Source organism: Macrotis lagotis, chromosome 8 (genome assembly GCF_037893015.1).
Source record: "Macrotis lagotis isolate mMagLag1 chromosome 8, bilby.v1.9.chrom.fasta, whole genome shotgun sequence".
NCBI lineage: Eukaryota > Metazoa > Chordata > Mammalia > Peramelemorphia > Peramelidae > Macrotis > Macrotis lagotis.
In genome coordinates this window covers 160,111,144-160,132,245 of record NC_133665.1, presented here as the reverse complement: position 1 = coordinate 160,132,245, position 21,102 = coordinate 160,111,144, and the positions used below count along the sequence as shown (strand labels likewise).

Here is a 21,102-nt window from a genome sequence, read left to right as displayed (position 1 = left end):
CTTCCTCCATGTCCAATACCATGAAACACTATTTGCCAACTCTGGGCCTTTATCTTGGCTGTCCCCCAGGCCTTGATTTTCTACCTCCTCATTTCTACTACCTCCTAGCTTCCCTGTTTCCCTCAAATGATGAAATCATCAGTTACCCTTTTTTCAGACCCATGAGGACCATCAAATTTCAGTTTTAGTCAGAAAAATTGTTTCTAAATGTCTTCTAAAATGATTTTTCTCAAGTCTTGCTGGCTTAGACACTTTGTGATAGTTGGACACCTTTCCAAATTTCCCCATGATTAATGCTACCTCTCAATACAAATTACTTTGGCTTTTATTCAACAAGACAACAAGGATTTATTAATTACCTAATATGAGCCAGCCACTGTACTAAGTTCTGTGAATATAATAAAGGGCAAATGCAAGGCCTCCCCTCATAGTTTGGGGAGGGGATTCTTCTTCTTCTATTCTTAGAAGAAAATAGACTGATCCTTCACCTGGAAGATGGTCAACTTCTGGAGAATCGGTGTGGTTTCAGAAAGGGTGGAGGAACAGTCAATAATGATGTTTGTTGCCTGACAACTCCAGGAAAAATGCCAGGAACAGAACAGAGGTCCATATACATTTTGTAGAACTGACCAAGGTCTCTGATACCATCAGTCATAAGGGTTTATATCAAAATTTGTTTGCCCATTAAAGTTCATCAGTATTATATGTTAATGTCAGGACAGTATGCTTGCCCAGGTTCTGGAAAGTGGATGATGCTCCTGAGATTTCCAAGTCACCAGTGGAGTAAAATGTGGATGTGTCCTTGCTCTCATGCCTTTCAGCATGATGTTATCAGTCATGTTATTAAATTCCTTCACTGAGGATGAACATTGCCTCATGGTCAGCAACCACACTGATGACAAAGTCTTCAATTTGAAAAGGCTACAAGCCAAGACCAAAGAGGAAGGAATGTGATCTTCTGTTTGCTGATGATTGTATACTCAATCCAGCCTCTGAAGCTGAGATGCATTAAAGTATGGATTGATTCTCTGCTGCTTGTGCTCAATTTGGACCAAGAGAATACAGGGGCTCCATCAGCCAGCATCACACCATCCATATGTGGATTGCAGCAAATGGAGTTTTGAATACTGTGGACAAATTCACTTCCCTTGGCAGTGTCCTTTCCAAGGAGATACACAGTGACAATGAGGTTGCCACTTGCATTACCAGAGCTAGCTTGATATTTGGGAAGCTCTGAAAGAAAGTACAGGAGAGAAGAGGTATTAGACTGACTACCAAACTGAAGGCCTGCAGAGTCATTGTGCTGACCTCATTGTTGCATGCATGTAACATACAGTTTACCAATGCCATGCCAGAAAACTGAATGACTTCCATTTAAATTGTTTTAGGGAGATTCTGAGAAGATACCAGACACTGAGGTCCTTTCTTGAGCTCACCTGCCTAGCATTCCAAGATTACTATGGAAAATGCAATTGTGATGGGCTGGACATGTTATTAGGCTACCAGAGTTATGCTTGTCCAAAACACTATTTTATGGAGAACTCCCACAGGGCAAGCGCTCACAAGGGGGTCAGAAGAAGTGACACTGAGACACACCAAAGGTCTCATTGAAGAACTTTAGAATTGATTGCATAGCATGGGAGATCCTGGCACAGGACCAGCCAATATGGCATGCCTTCACTCATGAGGCAAGGCAGAATTGCTCAAAGGAAACATGATTCTCTAAGTTTAGAATACCCACCCCAGGTGCTCACATGGACTATTTGTGCCCAACCTGTGGTAGAGCATTCTGAGCTTGTATTGGTCTGATCAATCACAGTGGGCTACACTGTAATTTGCCTCAGACATTGTGATGTCATTTTTATCTTCTTCAATAATGAAGGACAAGAGCCAACGAAGCAACCAGTTTGTGGGGGAGACAACAGTTAAACAAATAGAGACAAACAATTTACTTCCAAAAGATAATCTGAGAGGGACAACAATACTATTAAAGGAAGTCAAGAAGGTGAGATTTCAGCAGGGACTTGAAGGAAGCTAAGAGGGAGAGATGATGAGGGAGAGGATTCCAGGCATGAGAATAGCCAATGAAAATGTGTAGAATTGGGAAATGGAATTCTTTTGTGAGATATATCTACCAAGTTAGAGTCATTGAATCACAGGCTATGTGATGGAGAGTAAGGTGGAAAATATCAAGGAAGGGGGCAGGCTATGAAAGGATTAGAACTGCAAATCCTAGCAATAGGAAGTCATGGAAGTTTATTAACTAAGAGGTTGGGGGTGACATGGTCAGACCTAAACTAAGTAGAGGATGGACTGGAGTGTGGAGAGTTTTAAAGAAGGGAAATAAACCATTGCAACAGAGGCTATTGTAATAGTAGGAAGATGCATGCTGGCCAGTTGATGAAAGCTGGCACCAGGAATAGCAGTCCTATCAGCAGAGAGAAAAGGCCACATAGGAGAGAGTGTGTGAAGGTAACATTGACAGGACTTAGCAACAGATTCGATATAGGGGATAAGCTAAGAGTGAAAAGCGAAGGCTGACACTTACCTTATGAGTCTGAGGGATTTAGAGGATGGAGGTAACCTTGCAGTAGTGGGAAGAGAGGAGGACTTGGCCTCACAGCTAGTATGTGATCCAGCCAGATCTGGGGTTCTGAGGTCCGTATTCTAACCATTCAATCACACTGCTTCTCCTGCTGCTCAGCATATTGTATATATTGGCATTTCATCTGCTTTTCCATCTTTTCCATCTCTTCTTAATCACAGTTGAGGTTTTCTGGGCAGATACGGAGTAAATTACCATTTTCTTTTCCAGCTCATTTTACAGATGAGCAAACTGAGGCAAATGGATTTAAATCACTAGCCCAGAGTCACACAGCTATAAATGTCTGGGGCCAGATTAGTTACCAGCAATAATGTCAATATTGTATTTTTTTTCTTGCCTGAGAGGCTTTTGAGTTGGTTTAAAAAGACTAACTGTCTCCATAAGACAAATTAGAACCACTGACTAAGAAATGGGTGATCTATAAAGGTCCAGGGACTGGCTTATGTGTGTGAGGGAAAGAAAAAAAAAAGAAGTTTCTCTTTGAAGTGAACATTTGCTTCTAAAACTGTAAGAACTCTGCAAGTAATCCCAGGTTGAAGACATTCCATCCGGCTCTGCTTGGAAACCCGAAAACACACTAGTCCCACTTTTCAACAAAGCCCAGTGATTTGTTCCAAAGGAATTCTCCATGTCTGCCACCAGCAGATTGGGTGGCAGAGTAGCTTTTCTCTGTGACTAGCCATTGGCTGGTGGCTCCTGCTTGATCCCTTCAGGTACCAAGAGAGATGCCACTCCAGGGAGGGGTGAATCACCTCTTTATCCATGCTGCAAGTTCTCTCTTCCCCAATTCCTTCACCTTCAGCACTAGAAGCTGATTGGTGCTTGGGTCTGACAACAGTAATCAATTCCTGTTTTCCTTAAGGAGCAGGTTCATTTTGTTCAACTCTTAAGACATGCGTTGGGTTTTTTTTCCTTTTCTTTTCTTTTTTAATGTGCTACAAGCAATCTGTTCTGAATCTTGGGGAGGAAGAATTGGTGCCAGATGGATTATTTCAAGACCTGTTAAGATTCGTTACATGAAACTGCTGACTCGGATTGCAGAGGGCTTAAGGGACCATTGCTGGGACATGGAAAGATCTCTGGTTCTTTTTACCCTCCCCCAAGTACCCTGGATCCTATCCATTCTACAAACACTGACTTGGAGGCTTACATTCTGGTGATATTAATAATCATAACAACAATAATAACTGAGGAACATTTCCCTACCATTTTGACGTTTCCAAAGCCTTTACATATACCATTAACTCATTTAAATTTCATGACAGACCAGGGGTTAAAGGCAAATGGATCTGTGATCTCATTATTGTAGAAGTTTCCTTCTATACAGATCTCAACTCTCCCATGCCTGCCCATCCTGGGTCACTGTAATTGGACATGTAGAGTTCCTCTTCTTCTTACATCTTGAGGGTAGCCATGATTCACCTCCGTCGCTCCTCACTCTTGCCACATGGGCAACCCAACTTCTCTATCACCCAATCCATTTAAGATGCCCTTTCCTCCAGTTCTCCAGGGCTTCTTCTCCTTGGTTATGAGTTGCAGCCAGCACAAAGGTATTTCTCCATCGTTCTCTGTGTGATCATTCGTTTTTAGTGTGCTGTGCCTCGCTGACAAATGGCAACAATGTTAGCCTGGAAAAGACGGAACTGTACTTGTAGTCAGTAGAAGAGCTTTGTCAATTTGGGGGAGCAAGCCAATGTTTACTCTTCTGCTCATCTTGTCTATTCATAACATCTGTCCTCTATAGAGCAATGTGCAAAGGTATGTTGAAATCTTGGCAGCAGATAGTGTCCATCTACTTGCTATTTTTTCTGTATAGATGGACAAGCTGAACTCTTTTGAGTAATTATAGTTCTCTTTTAGGAAACTCCGCACTGTTCTTGAACTTGATGAAATAAGAACGAAGTCTGCTACAAAAAGCAACATTTGGAGATTTTGGAGTTTCTCACCACCCATAGAGAATTCCTCCCTTCTTGGGAATCCTGCCCTTGCTCTTCTCCCTCCCGGTGGGAAATACCTTTGCCAAATACACATCTTTTGATTTATGACTTGCTTGATATTTGTTAGCAGAAAGTCAATGAACAGGGCTTTATCTGTTGTTATCATCTAAGGAACCTTAAATGATCTGGATGTATGAATGAGAGATCCTTTGGGAAAAGTCTAAAAGATCTCATTTTGTATAATTATTAACTGCTTTTTCATTATCAATGAATAATAAGCACAATGAAATCTTATATTCTTTATACTCACCAATTAAGAAATGGATAAGATACTGTTGAAAGTTTGAAATTGGAAAGTTTGTTTTTAACTAATTCCTTCATGGAAGATATCCTTGATTCAGGTATAGATAATATTCATAAAGATGAGAGTAAGCTTCTCAGTACATAGTTACTGATATTCTCTACTACTGATAATACCTTTTTATGGTATTAATGAGGAATCAGGTTTTTTTCATTCCTTTGACATTTTGCCCATCTTTAGGTATCTCTTATAAAGTCTCTTTATGCATTCACAATGGTATTGATTCCTTTATGCAGTCATAGTTCAATCTGGATGTGTTACTATCTTTTTTTCTCTTTAATGCTATGTCTACTTCCTCTATAGGTATATCCTGGATTGTAAGTCTATGTGAATTTGCTGTCTTTGATGGGGGAAAATAACTTGGCAAAATTAGTTTTTCAGATCTTTTCCATTTTTCTTTTGTTTGTAATCATCTTTCCATTTTCATTCTTGAATACCCTTGAGATGACGGCTTAGTTGGATGTCTTGCCAAGCTCTCTTTAAACTGGTTTTATCCTCCATTGACTCACTGTTTGATTCATGCCTACAACTCATAATCATCCACCTTCTTCTCTGTAAGATTTTATAATTAAATTTATATTCTACTCTTGAATTGCCTTTAAAAGTGATCTCTCTGTTTTGCAAGTGAACCAGCTGCTTATTATTATGCCCATTTTATAGGTGAGGAAACAGAATCAGAAAGATGACATGACTTGCCCATGGTCAGCACAGCTAGTAACTAACTATCATAGGATGGCATAATGTAGACTTAACACTTGGTTCTGTTTACATCACTCAGCATCAGTTCATATTGGTTTTTCCTATACTTCTCTGTACTCATCACACACATCATTTCACTCAGTGTAGTAATGGTCCATAACATTCATATACCATAATTTGTTTAGCTATTCCTCAATGGATGGGCATAGACTGGACTTCCAAATCTTTGCTGTCACAAAAAGTGCTGCTATAAATATTTTGGTGTATTTGGGGACTTTCTTCTTAATGATGGTTTGCTTTTTTTAGGGTATAATATAACCCTGTGATGTAGTTTCTGGTTCAGAGGGTATGGGTATTTTAATCACTTTATTTACATTCCTTTGTGAATTGAGCTTAAGTCTTCCTGACTTCAGACCTAGTGCTCTAGCCACTACATCACCTTACTGCCCTATTTTATATGTTATTGCTTTTGATTCCATGGTTTTATTAAGTTATCTCTTGTTTCATGGTTTTATTAGGTTATCTCTTGTCTTAGTTTGTGAAGCTGAGACTAGAAAATAGTGCTTTATATTCATTGAATTCCATTTTGTTAGTCTGGGCTCATCATATCCCATTTGGGGTTTTCTTGATAGAGATACTGGAGTAGTCTGCCATTTTCTTCTCCAGCTCATTTTACAGATGAGGAAATTGAGACAAACAGGATTGAGGGTCTTACCCAGGATCATAACATCTGAAGCCAGATTTGAACTCAGGAAGAAGTCTTCCTGACTCCAGACTTGATACTCTATTCACTATGCCACCTAGCTGTCCATATAGATCTTAGGAGTCCTTATATTGCCCCATCTCCACCCCCAGTTTAAAAGCATGCTAATTATTATAACAAGGTCTTTCATTATAGCTATAGAATTTGGATCTACCAGTTTATGAACCCTATCATAAAAGTAAATTAAGATAGGAACTGTATCATTCTATTTCTCTTTCCAAGTGTTCATTAGCATCCTTTTAATATGACATTCTAGAATTCTTCCAAGAATAGAAGTCAAGTTTATTGACTGTAGCTTGAAGAATTCATCTTCATGTTTTTGAAAATCAAGGCAACATTTGCCCATCTCCAATTCTTTCCTTTCCTCCATAGTTTTTCAAAGATCAGTGACAGTCATTCAATCCGAGCATCCATAAGTTTCATTAGGGCTCTTTGGTTAGTCTTGGTGTGGGCTCAAATTCAGGGAAGAGGCTAGGGGTTTTCCTACCCTTTCCTCACTTAACTTCTGCATCAAATCCCTGCTAACCATTTTTTCTTTAAGTATTTCTGTTTCCATTATCCCCTATCATTGTCTTATAACATGCCCATACAATAGTTTTAATCCTTATTTAATCTTTCTTCTGAAAAAAAGCTCTTGGTATTACCGTTAACATTTGTTGTGCTATTTTTAGAGAACAATGCCATTCTTTTATACTCGTGTATGTGTGTGTGTGTGTGTGTGTGTGTGTTCATGTCCTTGCCTCCATCTTTTGTATGTATTATTAGAGGATCTTATAGCTAAAAGAGGGAAGCTAGGTCATATAGTGGATAGAGCACTGGCTTGGATTTAGGAAGATTAGCTCAAATCTGGCCACAAATACTAGCTGGTCACTTAATCCCTATTTGCCTCAGTTTCTCATATGTAAAATAGGAGCACAGAGGAGAAGGAAATGAAACTCTCTAGTACCTTTGCCAAGAAAATCCCTTTGACTATGGAGTCATGCAGGGTCAGACATAGCTGACAGACTGGACAAAAAAAAAAAACAATGGTAGCCAGAAGGGAACCTCAGAATTCATATAGGTCAACTCTCTTATTTAATAGATAAGGAAACTGAGGTTCAGAGAGACGAAAATAATTTGTCCAATATCTTACAGGGAGTAAATGTAACTTCAGCTCTTTCAAATATGCTGCTCTTTTAAAAACAGGTTGGCTGATGGATTCTCAGTGCAGCCTCATCAATCTCTTTCAACAGATCCTTCTTTTCCTCATTGAAATTAGTTATGTTTATGTCATCAGAATTTTGATCTTCCAACCATTCTATCCCTCTTGTGCCAATTTCCCTGAGGAATTTTAGACCAAGAAATTTTAGGTATTCGGAGGGAGATGAAGCCTCTGAAGTAGGCTTCCCAAAGTCTAAGATGTGCATTGGATTAAGCATATGTTCGTCCTGCGACCATTCCGTCATGAACTATTATTATCGTTGTGGTTCTTTCCTTCCTACTTTGACAATCACTTTCTCCTTGTTGGTCAGTTTCAGGTCCAGAAGAGCAGTTCAATTGGTCATTTTCTCCAAATTTTGAAAAATGAAATGATCACTAATACAAGTCAAAATGCATCTGAGTAGAAGTGGGCTATCCAGTAGGTCTATCCAATTAGTTCTATTCTGGGCACTGTCCTAAGTCCTGGGTTTGAAAAAAGGTGCCAGTCCTACGATCAGTGATCCTGGGTCCCAGGGATAGCATTCCATTTCCCTACTCTTGGTCCTAGAGGAGACACATCCCTAATATACACTTATGGGTCAAATTCACCTCCTTTAAAATCTGTTTCATTCTATTTATTATGCTTACTTTGCAATTCTCTCTATAGACACTTCCAGTCATGGATCGGATAGCTACTGCTTCTTTTTAGAGTGTGCTAGTAATCTTTAACCACTGGATTTAGGGGGAAAATTAAATATTCCCATGACACAGTTTTCAGTTGAATCTACATTATTAACATTTTAGCACAGTGCCAAGATTATTTTAAATAGTTAAGCCCTGGAGAAAGTATGAGAATTTGAGTATTTGAAGAGTCCAAGTCAGGACCTAGAAGTGGCAGGAAAATGTGGACCCCAAGAAGGAATCAATTTGGAAGGAGAGAAAAGAATTTCTCTTCTGCTCCTCCTCCTTCTTCTCTTCCACCTTTTCTTCCTTCTCCTTATCTCTGAAGCAACCAAGTTAAGATGAGATGTGTCCTTCTTAGGAGTGTGATACCTGACCACTAAGAAGAGATATAGTCAAGAGTCCTTGCAATCAAGGATTGAGTTGCAGAGAGGAGTAAAGTCTAGGGAGTTCAGCATACCCAACAGAGACAGGGAACACCAGAAGAGAACGACCATCTTGAAGTAACAGAAGTACGAGTTGCCTTGTTTCCTCTTTGTTGTGACTCCCCCATTATTGGACTCTAGATATGTGCCTACTCTTTCTACTGATGCAGTGACTATGGGAGAATTTACCCCTGGTTTATGCAGGGGGAGAGGAATTTTTGTAGCTAATTCTGAGAAATGCCTTAGTAATTGTCTCCATTGACTGCCTTTTAATTTTTTTTCTTTAACTGATGATTTGCTTCTTAAATCAGCATGATATCCCTTACCTGAAACTCATTCCATATGACAGTAGTATTTTTTAAGGAGAAAAATGTCACTGTCTAAATATTAAAGATAAATACATTGGTGAGAGAATATGAAAGAATTTAGACTCAAAATGTAGCTTTGAACTTGGGTTACAAAAGCCATCACCTGAGGACTCAACCTGCAAGCTATGAATAGCATGATGGGAAAGTAGTCCCAAAGGGATCACTATGCAAATAATGAAAATCTTTGCACAGAGAACTCTGGTGGAGGGGGGAGGGGAGAGAGGAGATCTGTTCTTGATAATACTTGTGGAGAATATTATCAATCATGGAATGATTGGATCCAAATACATAATTTTTCCGCCATCATTTTTACAGTACACTGCCAGATTACTCATACAAAATTTTCAGTTTCACTAGCAATAGATGAGTGCCTGTCCTTTTCCCAACCTTGCAGGCATCAATCAGTGTCTTTCCAATCAATCCATTTATGTTTGGGAAGTGGAGCAGGAAGCATGTGATCTCTGTTCATCAAAAGTGGCTTAAGCCATTAACTCTAGAAAGTTCTAAATTAGCTAAAAATAAGTGATCTTAGAAGGATGAGATGATCTACATAGTGAATACTGGATAACACTTGGAGATTTTATACAAAATCAGGTCTACCTATGGACTTAACTTGACTAAAATTCTCTGATATAGGATAATTATCATTTCTTGTTGGTTGGTGTCAATTAGAACTTCCAACCTGGTATGTCATCATTCCTCTCCAAGATGCACTCCTGAGTCTCTTGGACTTTCTCTCCGATGATTCTCTTCCCTTCTCTCTCCTCCCCTTCACCTCTTCCCAGTTTTCAGCTTCCTAAGATCTAGGTGGTTAGGTGGCACAGTTGATAGAGCCTATAATCAGAAAGACTTGAAATCAAATGTGGTCTCACATACTAGCCGTGTCATTCTAGACAAGTTGTTTTACTACCGCTTGCCTCAGTTCCCTCAAAAAGGAAGTTGATAAAACTTGTAAAATGAAGGTAATAAGTTAATAGCAGTATCTACCTCATAGGGTTGAAAAAGAGAATATTTGCAAAGTACCTTTTTACATAATAGAAGCAATAATAAAGCTTATTCTTTTCCCCACATTAGAATATAAATTTACTTAAGGATAGGAAATGTCTTTCTGTTTGTCTTTGTTCTCCCAGCCTTAGCCCATTGCTTTGCACATAGGAAGTATTTCATGGTGGATCTGATTTATGAACTTTCAAGAGCTTGGCATTAATTTTTGAAAGAGAACATTAAATCCTAGCTTTGATTTTTCAAGTCTTTGAGAAATCTCATGTTACAATTAAGATTCATTACAAACTCACCTTCTTCAACCATGTATTTCCGGTTCCTAGTTTTTAAAAAAATCTGAGTATTTTAAATTATTTTCCTAATTAATAAATTAACAAATAAATAAAAATAATCAATTAAAATATTTTAAAATTTAAAAAAATAGTCATTCCTATTTATTCTCCTCCCTGGAGCCCCTAGAATGAAGAAGGTTGCTGAGATAGCTTGCTTAGATTTGTATGAAACGAAGATGACTTCCTTTCTTTCAAAGATTGGCTTTTATCATGTTGAATTTTTTTTTCCAGCATGTACCACCCATTTCAAATGATAGGGGCTTCAAAGTCTAAGAGATCCAAAGAAAAACATAAAAGATTCCTGGGGCCTAACAAGTATGTATATTTGCTCTTTGCTTCTTGAAAAGCAAATCATACAAGTAGACTAATACAAGCCACATGTCAGAACTCTGCATTCCTTAGGCTATCTGAAGTAAACCTAGCTCCTCCGATTTCTGGCATTGGTATGTGAACAACAGGGTGCAGGAGAAGGCCCCATCACCTGGATCAATCTATTCTTTGTCTTCCTTCAATGAAGAGCTTTCCCACTCCTTCTTACTGCCCACTGCCATTCAACATCCACCAGCTACAATTTTAATGGGTACCCTGCAATTCACTTTTGTGTTAAAAAAAAAAAAATGGCCCTAGTCAATGGCCCTAGAAATACACCCATTACTGGATGGAACACACTCTCACTTATACATCTGGGAGAGCTCTCTGAGACCAGGGGACCAAATCCAAATTTCCTTAGCTGGATTTCAAGGCCTTCCTTTCTCCTTATCACCTACCTTATCCATTATGATAACCACCCCCCCAAAAACTCTTCTGTTCTAGATTGACTCTATTTCCATTCCTTGTGTCTCTAACATCTGGAATCTTATCTCTGTCTGATCAAACCCCATAATGTTTCTCCTTTATTTTTTTAAACTTATAGATTAAAACAAGCATTTCCATAACATAATATATATTTTAAAAAGAAGAATGTGTACTCAAGTGCAAATCTATTATCTACAACTTGTTATATATATATATATATGTAAAACATGTTTAAAAGGGAAAAAATAAATTTACATGGTACCATGGTACCATTTATTTTTTTCCCTTTTTAAAAATTTCTTCTTCCCCTTCTTGAGGATTTTCATGGCACCTCCCTCACAAGTTGATAATAATAAATTGTCATTATAGCTAACATTTAACTTACTAGGTTTCCTAACATACAGACACTTTACAAATATCTCAGCAACCCTGGGAAATAGGCCCTATTATTATCCTCATTTTCCTCATCAGGAATCCTAGGCAAACAGAGGTCAAATGACTTGCCCAGGGTCACACACTTCATAATACTTTCTTGTATTTATTTTTTTTATTAATTTAGCTGTCTATGCACTGTTCTCCTTCCCCCAACCTCCACTATACCCAAGAGATCCCAGAAGGCAGGGACCATTTCCTCTTTTATCTTTGGATCCCTAAAGCTTAGTACAGTAACTTAAACATATAGCCAGTTATTAAATGATTGTTGAATCAATAACTTTTTATTGGTTAAGTGATGGATTATAAAGGTTTCCACCTAAACTCAGCACTCATTTAGCAGGTTGTAAAATCTCATAGATAATCCTAACACCTCCTTGAGGACCTTCTAAAACAACTTGGATCTGATCCAATGGGGTAGAGCCAAGGGCAGCCCTTGCTTTGAAGCCTACAAGAAGATACCATCTTGCTTATGAACCTTCCAAATAAGTGACCAGCCTGCCAGATCACTTATTTGGACATTCAATCCCTATTTTCCAGTAAAGATTTTTTTCTTTCCATTCCCTATTACACATAAGCTCTTCCCATCTCACTTTGGGGACTAGCACCAGGTTACATGTTTCCAATGTGTCTGAGGTAGAGCTTTCATAGGCACAAATGGACAGTGACCATAACTGTCCATTGTGGAAGAAAGACTGACATCATCAAGGAGTCCACAGTAGTTCATTTCAAAGAATGTAATAAATGAGAGGGAAAAAAAGAGTCAAGATAATGGCTAACCATCTGATGTATGATTTTAAATAAAAAGCACAAAAATGATGGATTAGCAGCCCAGGAGGTTTCTCTTCCAGGCTGCCCCTCCAATAATATAGCTATAATTAGGATCTTTCTTTTTATACAGACACCATATTTTATTTCTATAGCTTCTCCCATTTGAGACTTAAATAGCCCCCACTGGGAAGCTGGATGGATGGCAAAGCTATAGTCAAGTCTAATTTGGGACATTTGGTGGAAAATTGGGAGGGGAAATGAACCTAGTTCCTTAGCTCCTAGGTTTGTCTCCAACTTTGATCCTTTAGAACAGATTTGCTACTTACTGTGGCTTTCTGTGACTTATGGGTTAAGATGAAAAAATCAAAAAGAAAAAAGATAGGGGGCGGGTAGGTGGCGCAGTGGATAGAGCACCAGCCTTGGAGTCAGGAGTACATGGGTTCAAATCCGACCTCAGACACTTACTAATTACCTAGCCATGTGGCCTTGGGCAAGCCACTTAACCCCATTGCCTTGCAAAAACTAAAAAAAAAAAAAAAAGATAAAGCATTTCATCAGCCAGGTAATTAAAATGTGTATTTATGACTGTGATGTCAGTTACTGTAGCTCAATTAACAGGTGCTTGTTTGATTGATTTTCATTGCCCTCCACACACACTCTGGTGTTTTCAGTTTCTGTTCTGTTTCAAAAACAATCTAGATATTAGAGAGATTTTGATATCTGTATCATCTTTTCTTTTTTTTAGAAAAACTATCAATTGGTCAGATATCTATAGTCTCAATTCTAGGTTGACTTCACCACAAGAATTATTTCAGTCTCTCTTAGGTACACACATGAGGGTTGGCTCTGTCTATCCAGAGTAAAATGATTAACAGCAAACGCAGCACTTATTGTTGTAAGATGAATGGAAGAAGACTCCCTATTCTTGCCTTTATTACCCTATTTGTTTGCCGACTTAGTTTGCATTGTCAAGATTATCTCTACAAGCTAGAGAGGCAGGAACTTTATAGTATAATTTATAAGGAGGCCTTAGCATGTGGGAATCCCTCAAATTCACATATTTTCCACCCCGGTAAATTTTTATAATCTGAGCCAATGATCTATGTCCACTGTTGACTTCTGAATAACTCCACAAATTTCTTTAAAAGGAAAGATGCAATGAATACAATTTATATTTCTCGATCCCGTAGTGGCTGTAACATATCATTCCCTTGCCCAGGGCTGCTGTTACTGGGTAAGTGTGGCTGACAGATCTCTCTTATTTGTGGTCCTTTCTCTCTAAGCATTTCGTGGTTGGTAGTTGCATCTGCTGGTTGCAAAGCCCAGGATAACACGTTAATGGTTCCCTTTGCCCTCTGGGGCTAGGTGAAGCTTTTTCTTTAAATACTGTACTCAATCTCCAGTGGCTGTTGCTTTTGTTTTCAGCCGTTCTATGAATCAAAATCTTTTAGATGGCCTACCTTGTCATTTGATATTCTCTTGGGCAAAGAGAACTGGTAGAGTCTCTTAATAAGCCCAACTGTGTCAAGTAGACAGTTTGGCCTCATAAGGAGTCACTGGATACACAATCCAAGAACCTTGGAGTTTGAAGGCTAGATCTGCCATTGGGCAGCCTTAGGCAAGTCCTATCATTTCTTTGGCCAGAGACTCAGAGACCTGTGAGCTCTCTTCTAGTCCTACAGGGAGATATAAGATATTCTTGCCACCCCCTTTTTTCAGGGCTGTTCATCCACTTTTGGTGTCCACCAACACCCAACTCTCACCTGTGGTTCCCAGAAGCTGTAGCAAGTGTAGTGCTCACACCTTGGTGAAACCATCATGGTGGATAGGTTAAACCAGATTGGGTCATAAACCTGTGATGCTAGGTGGATGTGAAAACTTCAGGCAGAATGGGTGGATGAGGTCTATTTGTTTCAACAACCATGAAGACAACTGAAAGTATGGTCAGGCAGTGAAGATGCCAAGGTCATCCATTATGTCCTGGGCCGCTGTCAGTTGTACTGACTTCTGTCCTGCCATTGGACTTTGATGACTGAAAGAGGAAGTGAGGCTGATGACTCTGAGCATCTCTGACTCCTTAAATTCAATTCATGAGCAGAATATCACCCTCTCATATCCTTGGTCCTCCTCAAAAATGAAGGACCAAAAAACAAGCAAACATTAAAACCTCTTCAAATTTTGAACCCTCTTGTTTTTAAGAGTCTCATTGTGCAGGCTTAGTTTTTAGTTTTTAGAATTTTAGAATTTAGTGTGATCTCATACAATATATTATTCAGAAACAAATTATCTGCCTATGGTTTTGTTTGTTTCTTACTTTATCTTAACTCAACAGCTCCTTGGGGTTTACCAACATGTCTTCTACCTCAATTTGGAAGGGAAGGCAGAAACAGCTATCTACTATATGGAAGGTACTCTGCTTTACAAATATTCTCTCATTCAATTCTAATTTAGCCCTTAAAACATGTCCCATTCCTGACTGAGCAAGCCTTCATCTTGAAGAACCAACCAGAATATATGGTAGAAGTGACATTTTGGGACATTGGTCTGGTAACGTGCTTCTGCTCAACCTACAGGTAGGGCTGCAGTCTTAATCCAATGACTTTAATGCCCGAGTTCCTAAGATCATTGAATTTGAAGCAGAAAAGATCTCAGCAATCTAGTTCAAGCGCCTTCCTCAACTTTACAGATAAAGTAGTGTGTCCCATTACTAACCTGATGGGTGTTCAGTTACTTAACTCCAATGGAATTTCCTTTTCCATCACTCCCAATTTAGGAAGGTGCCACCTCCAGTACAGCTGGAAGGGCAAGACTTGTCTTTCGTGCCCATCCACATTCAGCACCATTTAAGTCTCAGCTGCTCCTTCTATAGGATGGGAAGGCCAGAGCAGAGGACAGTTATCAGTACTAAAAAATATCATCCTTCCTCCCCACTCCCCCAATTGGTTTTGTAAGGGTCAAGGGTAAGGGCAACCCTGCACCTCCCCCTCCCCTAAACCTGGACCTCAAGGCCCTTTTCCACTTGGCTAATTACAAGATATTCAAGGTACCAAAAGGGAGAGATAAACCTTAGGAGCTTCAGCCATCACTGTCCATGTTCCAACATTGCTCCCTGTCAACTTAGAGGATGAGCAGGAGTGACCACTTAATGGCCTAGGAGTCTTACCTGCACATACTCGTATCTCATCCATTTTCCTTCAAGCCCTGATCAATTCTCAAGTCTTCCTAAGAATTTTTCATCGAAGACTAGGAAGCAATGATCTAATGCATACACTTGCTAAATCTAAATCATGCCAACCAATTTTCTCTTCAAATACAAGCCTGTTTCCAAATATTAATTTGAAGAGTTGAACCAGTTTTTTTAGTATCTTTCTATAAGCAGAACAGAAATGCAGAACAAATGGAAATAACAATTTCACATTAGTATAGATTAGGGCTAGAAGAGACTTAAGACCATCTAGTAACTTTTTTTGTTATAGTGGTAACTATCTAAAATTAACTTCCCTGATTTAGGTGATTTCCTAGGTTATCTTTTCATCTAATAGTTATATGGCTTTATAAGCTACATAACCACACATTCTGCATAATTCATGCTCAATAGAAAATGTCAATTGAAGAAAATTCTTCAACTATATATTCAGTTTACATCTTTCCATTTATACTTGATATCTACTAACTTGACACTAGTTAGACACATTTAGCAATGTGTTATGCACATTTTCCAACTCAATGGGACATTCTAGAAATACATAGCAAATATCTGAAATCAATTCTTACATGGTAAATTTTTTAAGTTAAAAAAACTGGCTGAGCAGGGGGATAACAATCTGGCCACCTTTTAGAATTTCTGACAAGCTATCATTTTCTGAAGGCAATTTCTCCATCTTTGCCCATTCAGATCTAAGGGAGCAGCAATCCTTGGCATCCTTTTAGATTAGGCTTGTTACTGGATGATGTGATATTTCTTTGCTCCTCCCTGCATGGACTTGATGTACTCTTAGCCCTATTAGGTCCTATTCCTAACAGAAGAATGTACACTAAACTCAACTCTGAGGGAGAATTACTAGTGTCCCTCAAAGATGTGAACAGATGAAAACTACAGCAAAACTGAGTCACTTTTTTGAAGAGTAATATCTACAAAAAATTAAAGCTTCCAGATTTAAATTTTACTATTTTATTTGTGAAAAAACTACAAGCAGAATTCATAAATAGACATTTCTATTTAAAGCAGGGAAATGATAAAGTGGCTTCTAATAACATAGTCGTGCACATGCCAGTAACAGGAATATATTAACATCTTTTATTTGCTAGACAAAGAGCAGTGTCCGATATAAATTTTCCCAAAACATTTAAGACCTGTGAATTTCTGACCAGTTCACAAAACCACCAATTGACACTTTAGCATGAAGATAAAAACAAACCTAACAGGACCGTCGGCTCTAAAGACTTTACAGAGCAGAAACTTTCAAAAGCGTTATACAAGCTGTCTTTCTGGGCAAATGAAAAATAGAGCTCGTATAATACATTAACAAAAATTCACAAGATAAGATTATGTTTTGACATACTTAACAAGCATTCTCTATTTGTCTCCAACAAACAAAGCTAAGGAAATAATGTAACCATCTTTACACAGTAAATTAAGGTTACAAGTCATACACAAGAACAGAACTGCTTGCGCATTAAAAACTGTTCAGCTCCATTGTCATACATTTCTAAATGTTGGCTCTTAAACCATTTTCGGTTACATACAAGCAAAGGTTATTATATATTCAGCAATTAATAAATTTTCAATAATTTAAGATATGGTAGCTTAAAAAAGTAGACTGAGAATGGTCTTGATAAGGCAGGTGAAACATCTTAGTGGAACTAAACTCACAGAAGCGTCTGCCAATTTGTTTTAGTCAGCCAAATTTCAACTCAAAGCTATTGATTGAAATCACTATTTTGTGTCCGTGTCCAATGTTGCCTTTTTCATCGCATGACTCTGGGAGAGCAAGCCAGGCAAGCTCTGGGTGTTGTCGATGCGTGTGCATGTACACACGTGTGAGAGACTGTGGCAATAACAAAAACCCAAACTTGCAAGCGTAACACTGTGCTTTTTAATTTAACCTGCGTCCTGTGCCACTGAACACCAAGTATTTCTGGTCCTTAATAACGGTTATGTGCGTGCCTGCAAGCCCACCCACATACACACACATGTCGGCATGTCTGTGTACAAGGTATGATGCGCACACACACACATGTATCTAGTCTACACTAGTGTTTTAACATGCTGCCAAAGCAGGGAATTGTGGGAATTCCATTTCCAGAAGACATGGCTGAGGGGCAGAATCAATCCACCAACTAAAAGATAAAAGTACCTACACTACCTGAAACAGAATATACACTGCAGCCAAAGGACTGGCCCAAAAATGACATTTTTGCCGCTTGGCTCTTGGCTTCCGCGGCGAGCTGCAACTTCTAGTCAATGCAGAGTTTGATTCCATTTGTTCCAAAGCGATCCTCCTCCCTTCCTTTTCCCCTCCCTAAAAGAAGTTAATTTATCAAGGAGGCAAAACTGAAAACCCAAGACATTAGTCATGAATGTATTAGCAGCCTAGGAGTAGCTGGTCATCAGCTTTTCCACTAAACTAGGGGTCCATTCACTTTACATGAAACTAATTTTGAAAAAATACACACAGTGTTTCTGAACAAAGTGCAAACTAACACTTACTGATTCTTAAAAGCAGTGCAACATACACATTAGTTTGGTGGTATTTTAAGATTTTTTTTTTGTAAAATAAAAAACTTAGCATTTTCATACACCTCTGGAAAATAAATATGGCTGACCAGTTTACCCTCCCTGAGACCCTTAATAAAAGGAATAGTAAAACTTTAGAAGGAATGTCTTTGCAATATCCCACTAACATTAAAATGTGGATTTAAAATTCATAGTCAAACCACTATGTATTATATATTCTGATGCCATGGAAAGCATCTGATTTCCTTTGGTTCATTAATAAATACTTTAAAAACGTATTTAAAAAAGGTAATTACAACTTGCATCTTTGATACAAGTATAATTTAAAAAGAGGGGAACATTGTCCATGCATTTTAGACTAGGACCACAGCAACAAATGGCACTGCTTAGTAATCTAGACTTTTGAGAATATAATTTTAAATTAGGATGCATTAGTGACTACAGAATAGTTTTAATGTAAATGTGAAAGGAACCTTGCCTGTTGGCTACTCAAATATCAAGCTGTTAATTTTACTTTTTATTCAGTTGCCTCCATACACATAAGTTATTTTCCCCCAAACCAAGTTATCAGAACATAATCTGGTGCATCATTACAAATTGGCTGCTCTCACATGTGAGTACCTAAAGCATGACCATATATGTTGAGCTGGCTCTGTGCTTGAAATGATTCAGAAGCATCTAGGCCACGCAAGTACGTGGACAAACGCGATACAGTTAAAAGGCTAAAAGAAAAAAAAATGAAGGAAGAAAGTCACACTAGTGTTTTTAAGGGAAGATAAACAGGAACCAAATTGCAAAGGAAGGCGCTGAGGCTCAAGTCAGATCATCTTTATGTCTAGAGGGACAAGACCGCCCCCCAACCAGCAGGGGCTACGCCTCGGGTCTCAGAAGCCAGCCCCAATGGTCTTCACAGCTGAAGGTTCCCACCATAGAATACCAATGAATTTTTACAAACATTGAAATCACCATGTTGGCATTGAACAGATTGAGTCCATAATCCCCTTTCAGAAAACAAGCAGATCTAGAATCAGAGGGGCACTGAGGGCGGGGGGGGGGGGGGGGGGGGGGGGTGAGAAGGGTGAGAAGTTTATGGGAGTGGGGAGCAGAGGAGCGGAAAAGACAAAATACAAAAAATCACTATGCAATGTTACATGAAAACAAGTAACTGCTTACTGTATTGACTGAAAAAAAATTCCAGCCCTACAATTACAGTGTTGATTTTAATGTCTTAAATCCTAAAACTAACAGACACTTTATAGATCTTTTTTTTTTAATAATTACCTCAGTCATGAACACAGGTCTGGAAAATGGATGGAATTCAAGTTACAGAACACTCTATTTTTATGAATGGCTATGCAAGAATTAGCAATGTTAACAGGTAACCATAATTTACTTGGCATCCTGAAGCCAGTTTAAATGACTTTTGAATGATCAAGCACTTCCAACTGGACAAGAGAACTGTGACTTGTTATTCTATTGCAAATGCAGGATGGATATCTGGAGCAGTCTTGTCATTTGAGATCACATTGCCTAAAAATATAAATTTATAGCATCCAGTACTCTTTAGACAGATGAGAGACTTAAGTTCCCACGGAGGTTGGAACACACTTCATGTAAGACTGGTTTCGATTTGTTTCAGCGCTTTTCTAGAAGGGACTGTCCCAGATCTGTAACTGTTCAATGTTGTTTTCACTTCACAGTGTATCAAAGCACCAGCGTTGCCATGTATTGGTTTCAAATAACCCTTTATATATATATTTTTATATTTATATATAGTTATATCAAAACTGATAGTACATAGTATAACTGGAAGAAAGAACTAAACTTAAAAGGATATGCTGAAAAGGATGGAGTCTGTGAATGCAATAAATAAAGCCCTCCCCCTCCCTGCTCGGCCCACCCCCCCATCCCCCCAAAAAAACCTCCAACAGTTGTAATGTACATGGAAAATTGTGCACAGCAGATTTTTATAAAAAGTAGATTCAGGAGCACATCCAATTATAAATGATTGTTAGGAAAATCATATAAAACAATGGAATACATAAAAGTGTCAAGAGGAATCATCAGGGTGGGAAATTCCTTGCTGGCCAGATGCCCACGACAAGCAGCCTGGTCTCGGCGGCATCACCAGGCGATGTCCACAGAAGACCCTCCAGGAGCACGGCGTGGGCAGGTGGACGGGTGAATTTCATACCCCGATTCAGAGTTTTCACAATTCCATGTGCAATTTCAGAAAGACTCGTCGTTCACCGCTGACATGTCGCCCTTGGGGGTGGAGGAGCGCGATGAGCCCTTGTCTGTGCTCTCTGAGCCAGAGCTGCTCTGGTTCTGCTGTTCGGAGCCGGCGCTGGAGGTCACCGTCGAGGACGATGTCGAGGACGAGCGAGTCTTTTCTTTAAAGTCTGTGATAATGACCGTGACATTCCCCACCGTCACGGCCAGCTGCTGGGCCGTGCTTCTGTCCACGTTTTTCAGCCTAGGTCTAGAAGAATCATCACAAGAGAGGAAGAGTCAATGTCCTTTCCCCACAAGCTCCTGATTCTGTCAGAATTTACCTCAAGAGACCCAGGAGCTTTCCCCCAAACTTCACTATTCAGTAGGATGCCAACAAATGTCCCAGTCTGACTTCTGGCTTTCTATCAAACTATCTCATAGTCCAAGAAGGAGCAGGAACAAAAGATAGTTGGGGAGCACCAAAGAAACAGGCCCCTTCAGCTGAAGTGCTCTGCTATGAAGGCCCAGGAGACCCCTTGCTCACTGTCTTCCTCCAGAAGATCTAGTGCCTCTGCTCCACTTGAACAGTCAGGAGGATTCCAAAGGCAGTAACAATATAACTACATCTAACCTGTCTTGACCACTCTGTCTCCCTTATTTTCCTGTTCTACCTATAAAACCTAAGGAAAATCGATTTTAAAATGAGGATTTTGTTCAAAATTCAATATGAATTGGATCTGCGTTTCTGGAAATAACAAAAAAAAATTAGTAGCAAAAACAGCTCCTTTTTGGTTTGAAAAA

General features: G+C 39.0%; 1 protein-coding gene across 1 annotated transcript in view; it reads right to left on the bottom strand.

Moving 5' to 3' along the window:
* Positions 1 to 19,995: 19,995 nt before the first annotated feature.
* The window catches only part of RYBP (RING1 and YY1 binding protein), a 51,043-nt gene continuing 49,936 nt past the window's right edge, over positions 19,996 to 21,102 (bottom strand). The window contains exon 5 of the mRNA XM_074198719.1: positions 19,996 to 20,569. Within this exon, the coding sequence (XP_074054820.1) occupies positions 20,317 to 20,569 (253 nt within the window). The 3' untranslated portion in view covers positions 19,996 to 20,316. The remainder of the gene's footprint in view (positions 20,570 to 21,102) is intronic.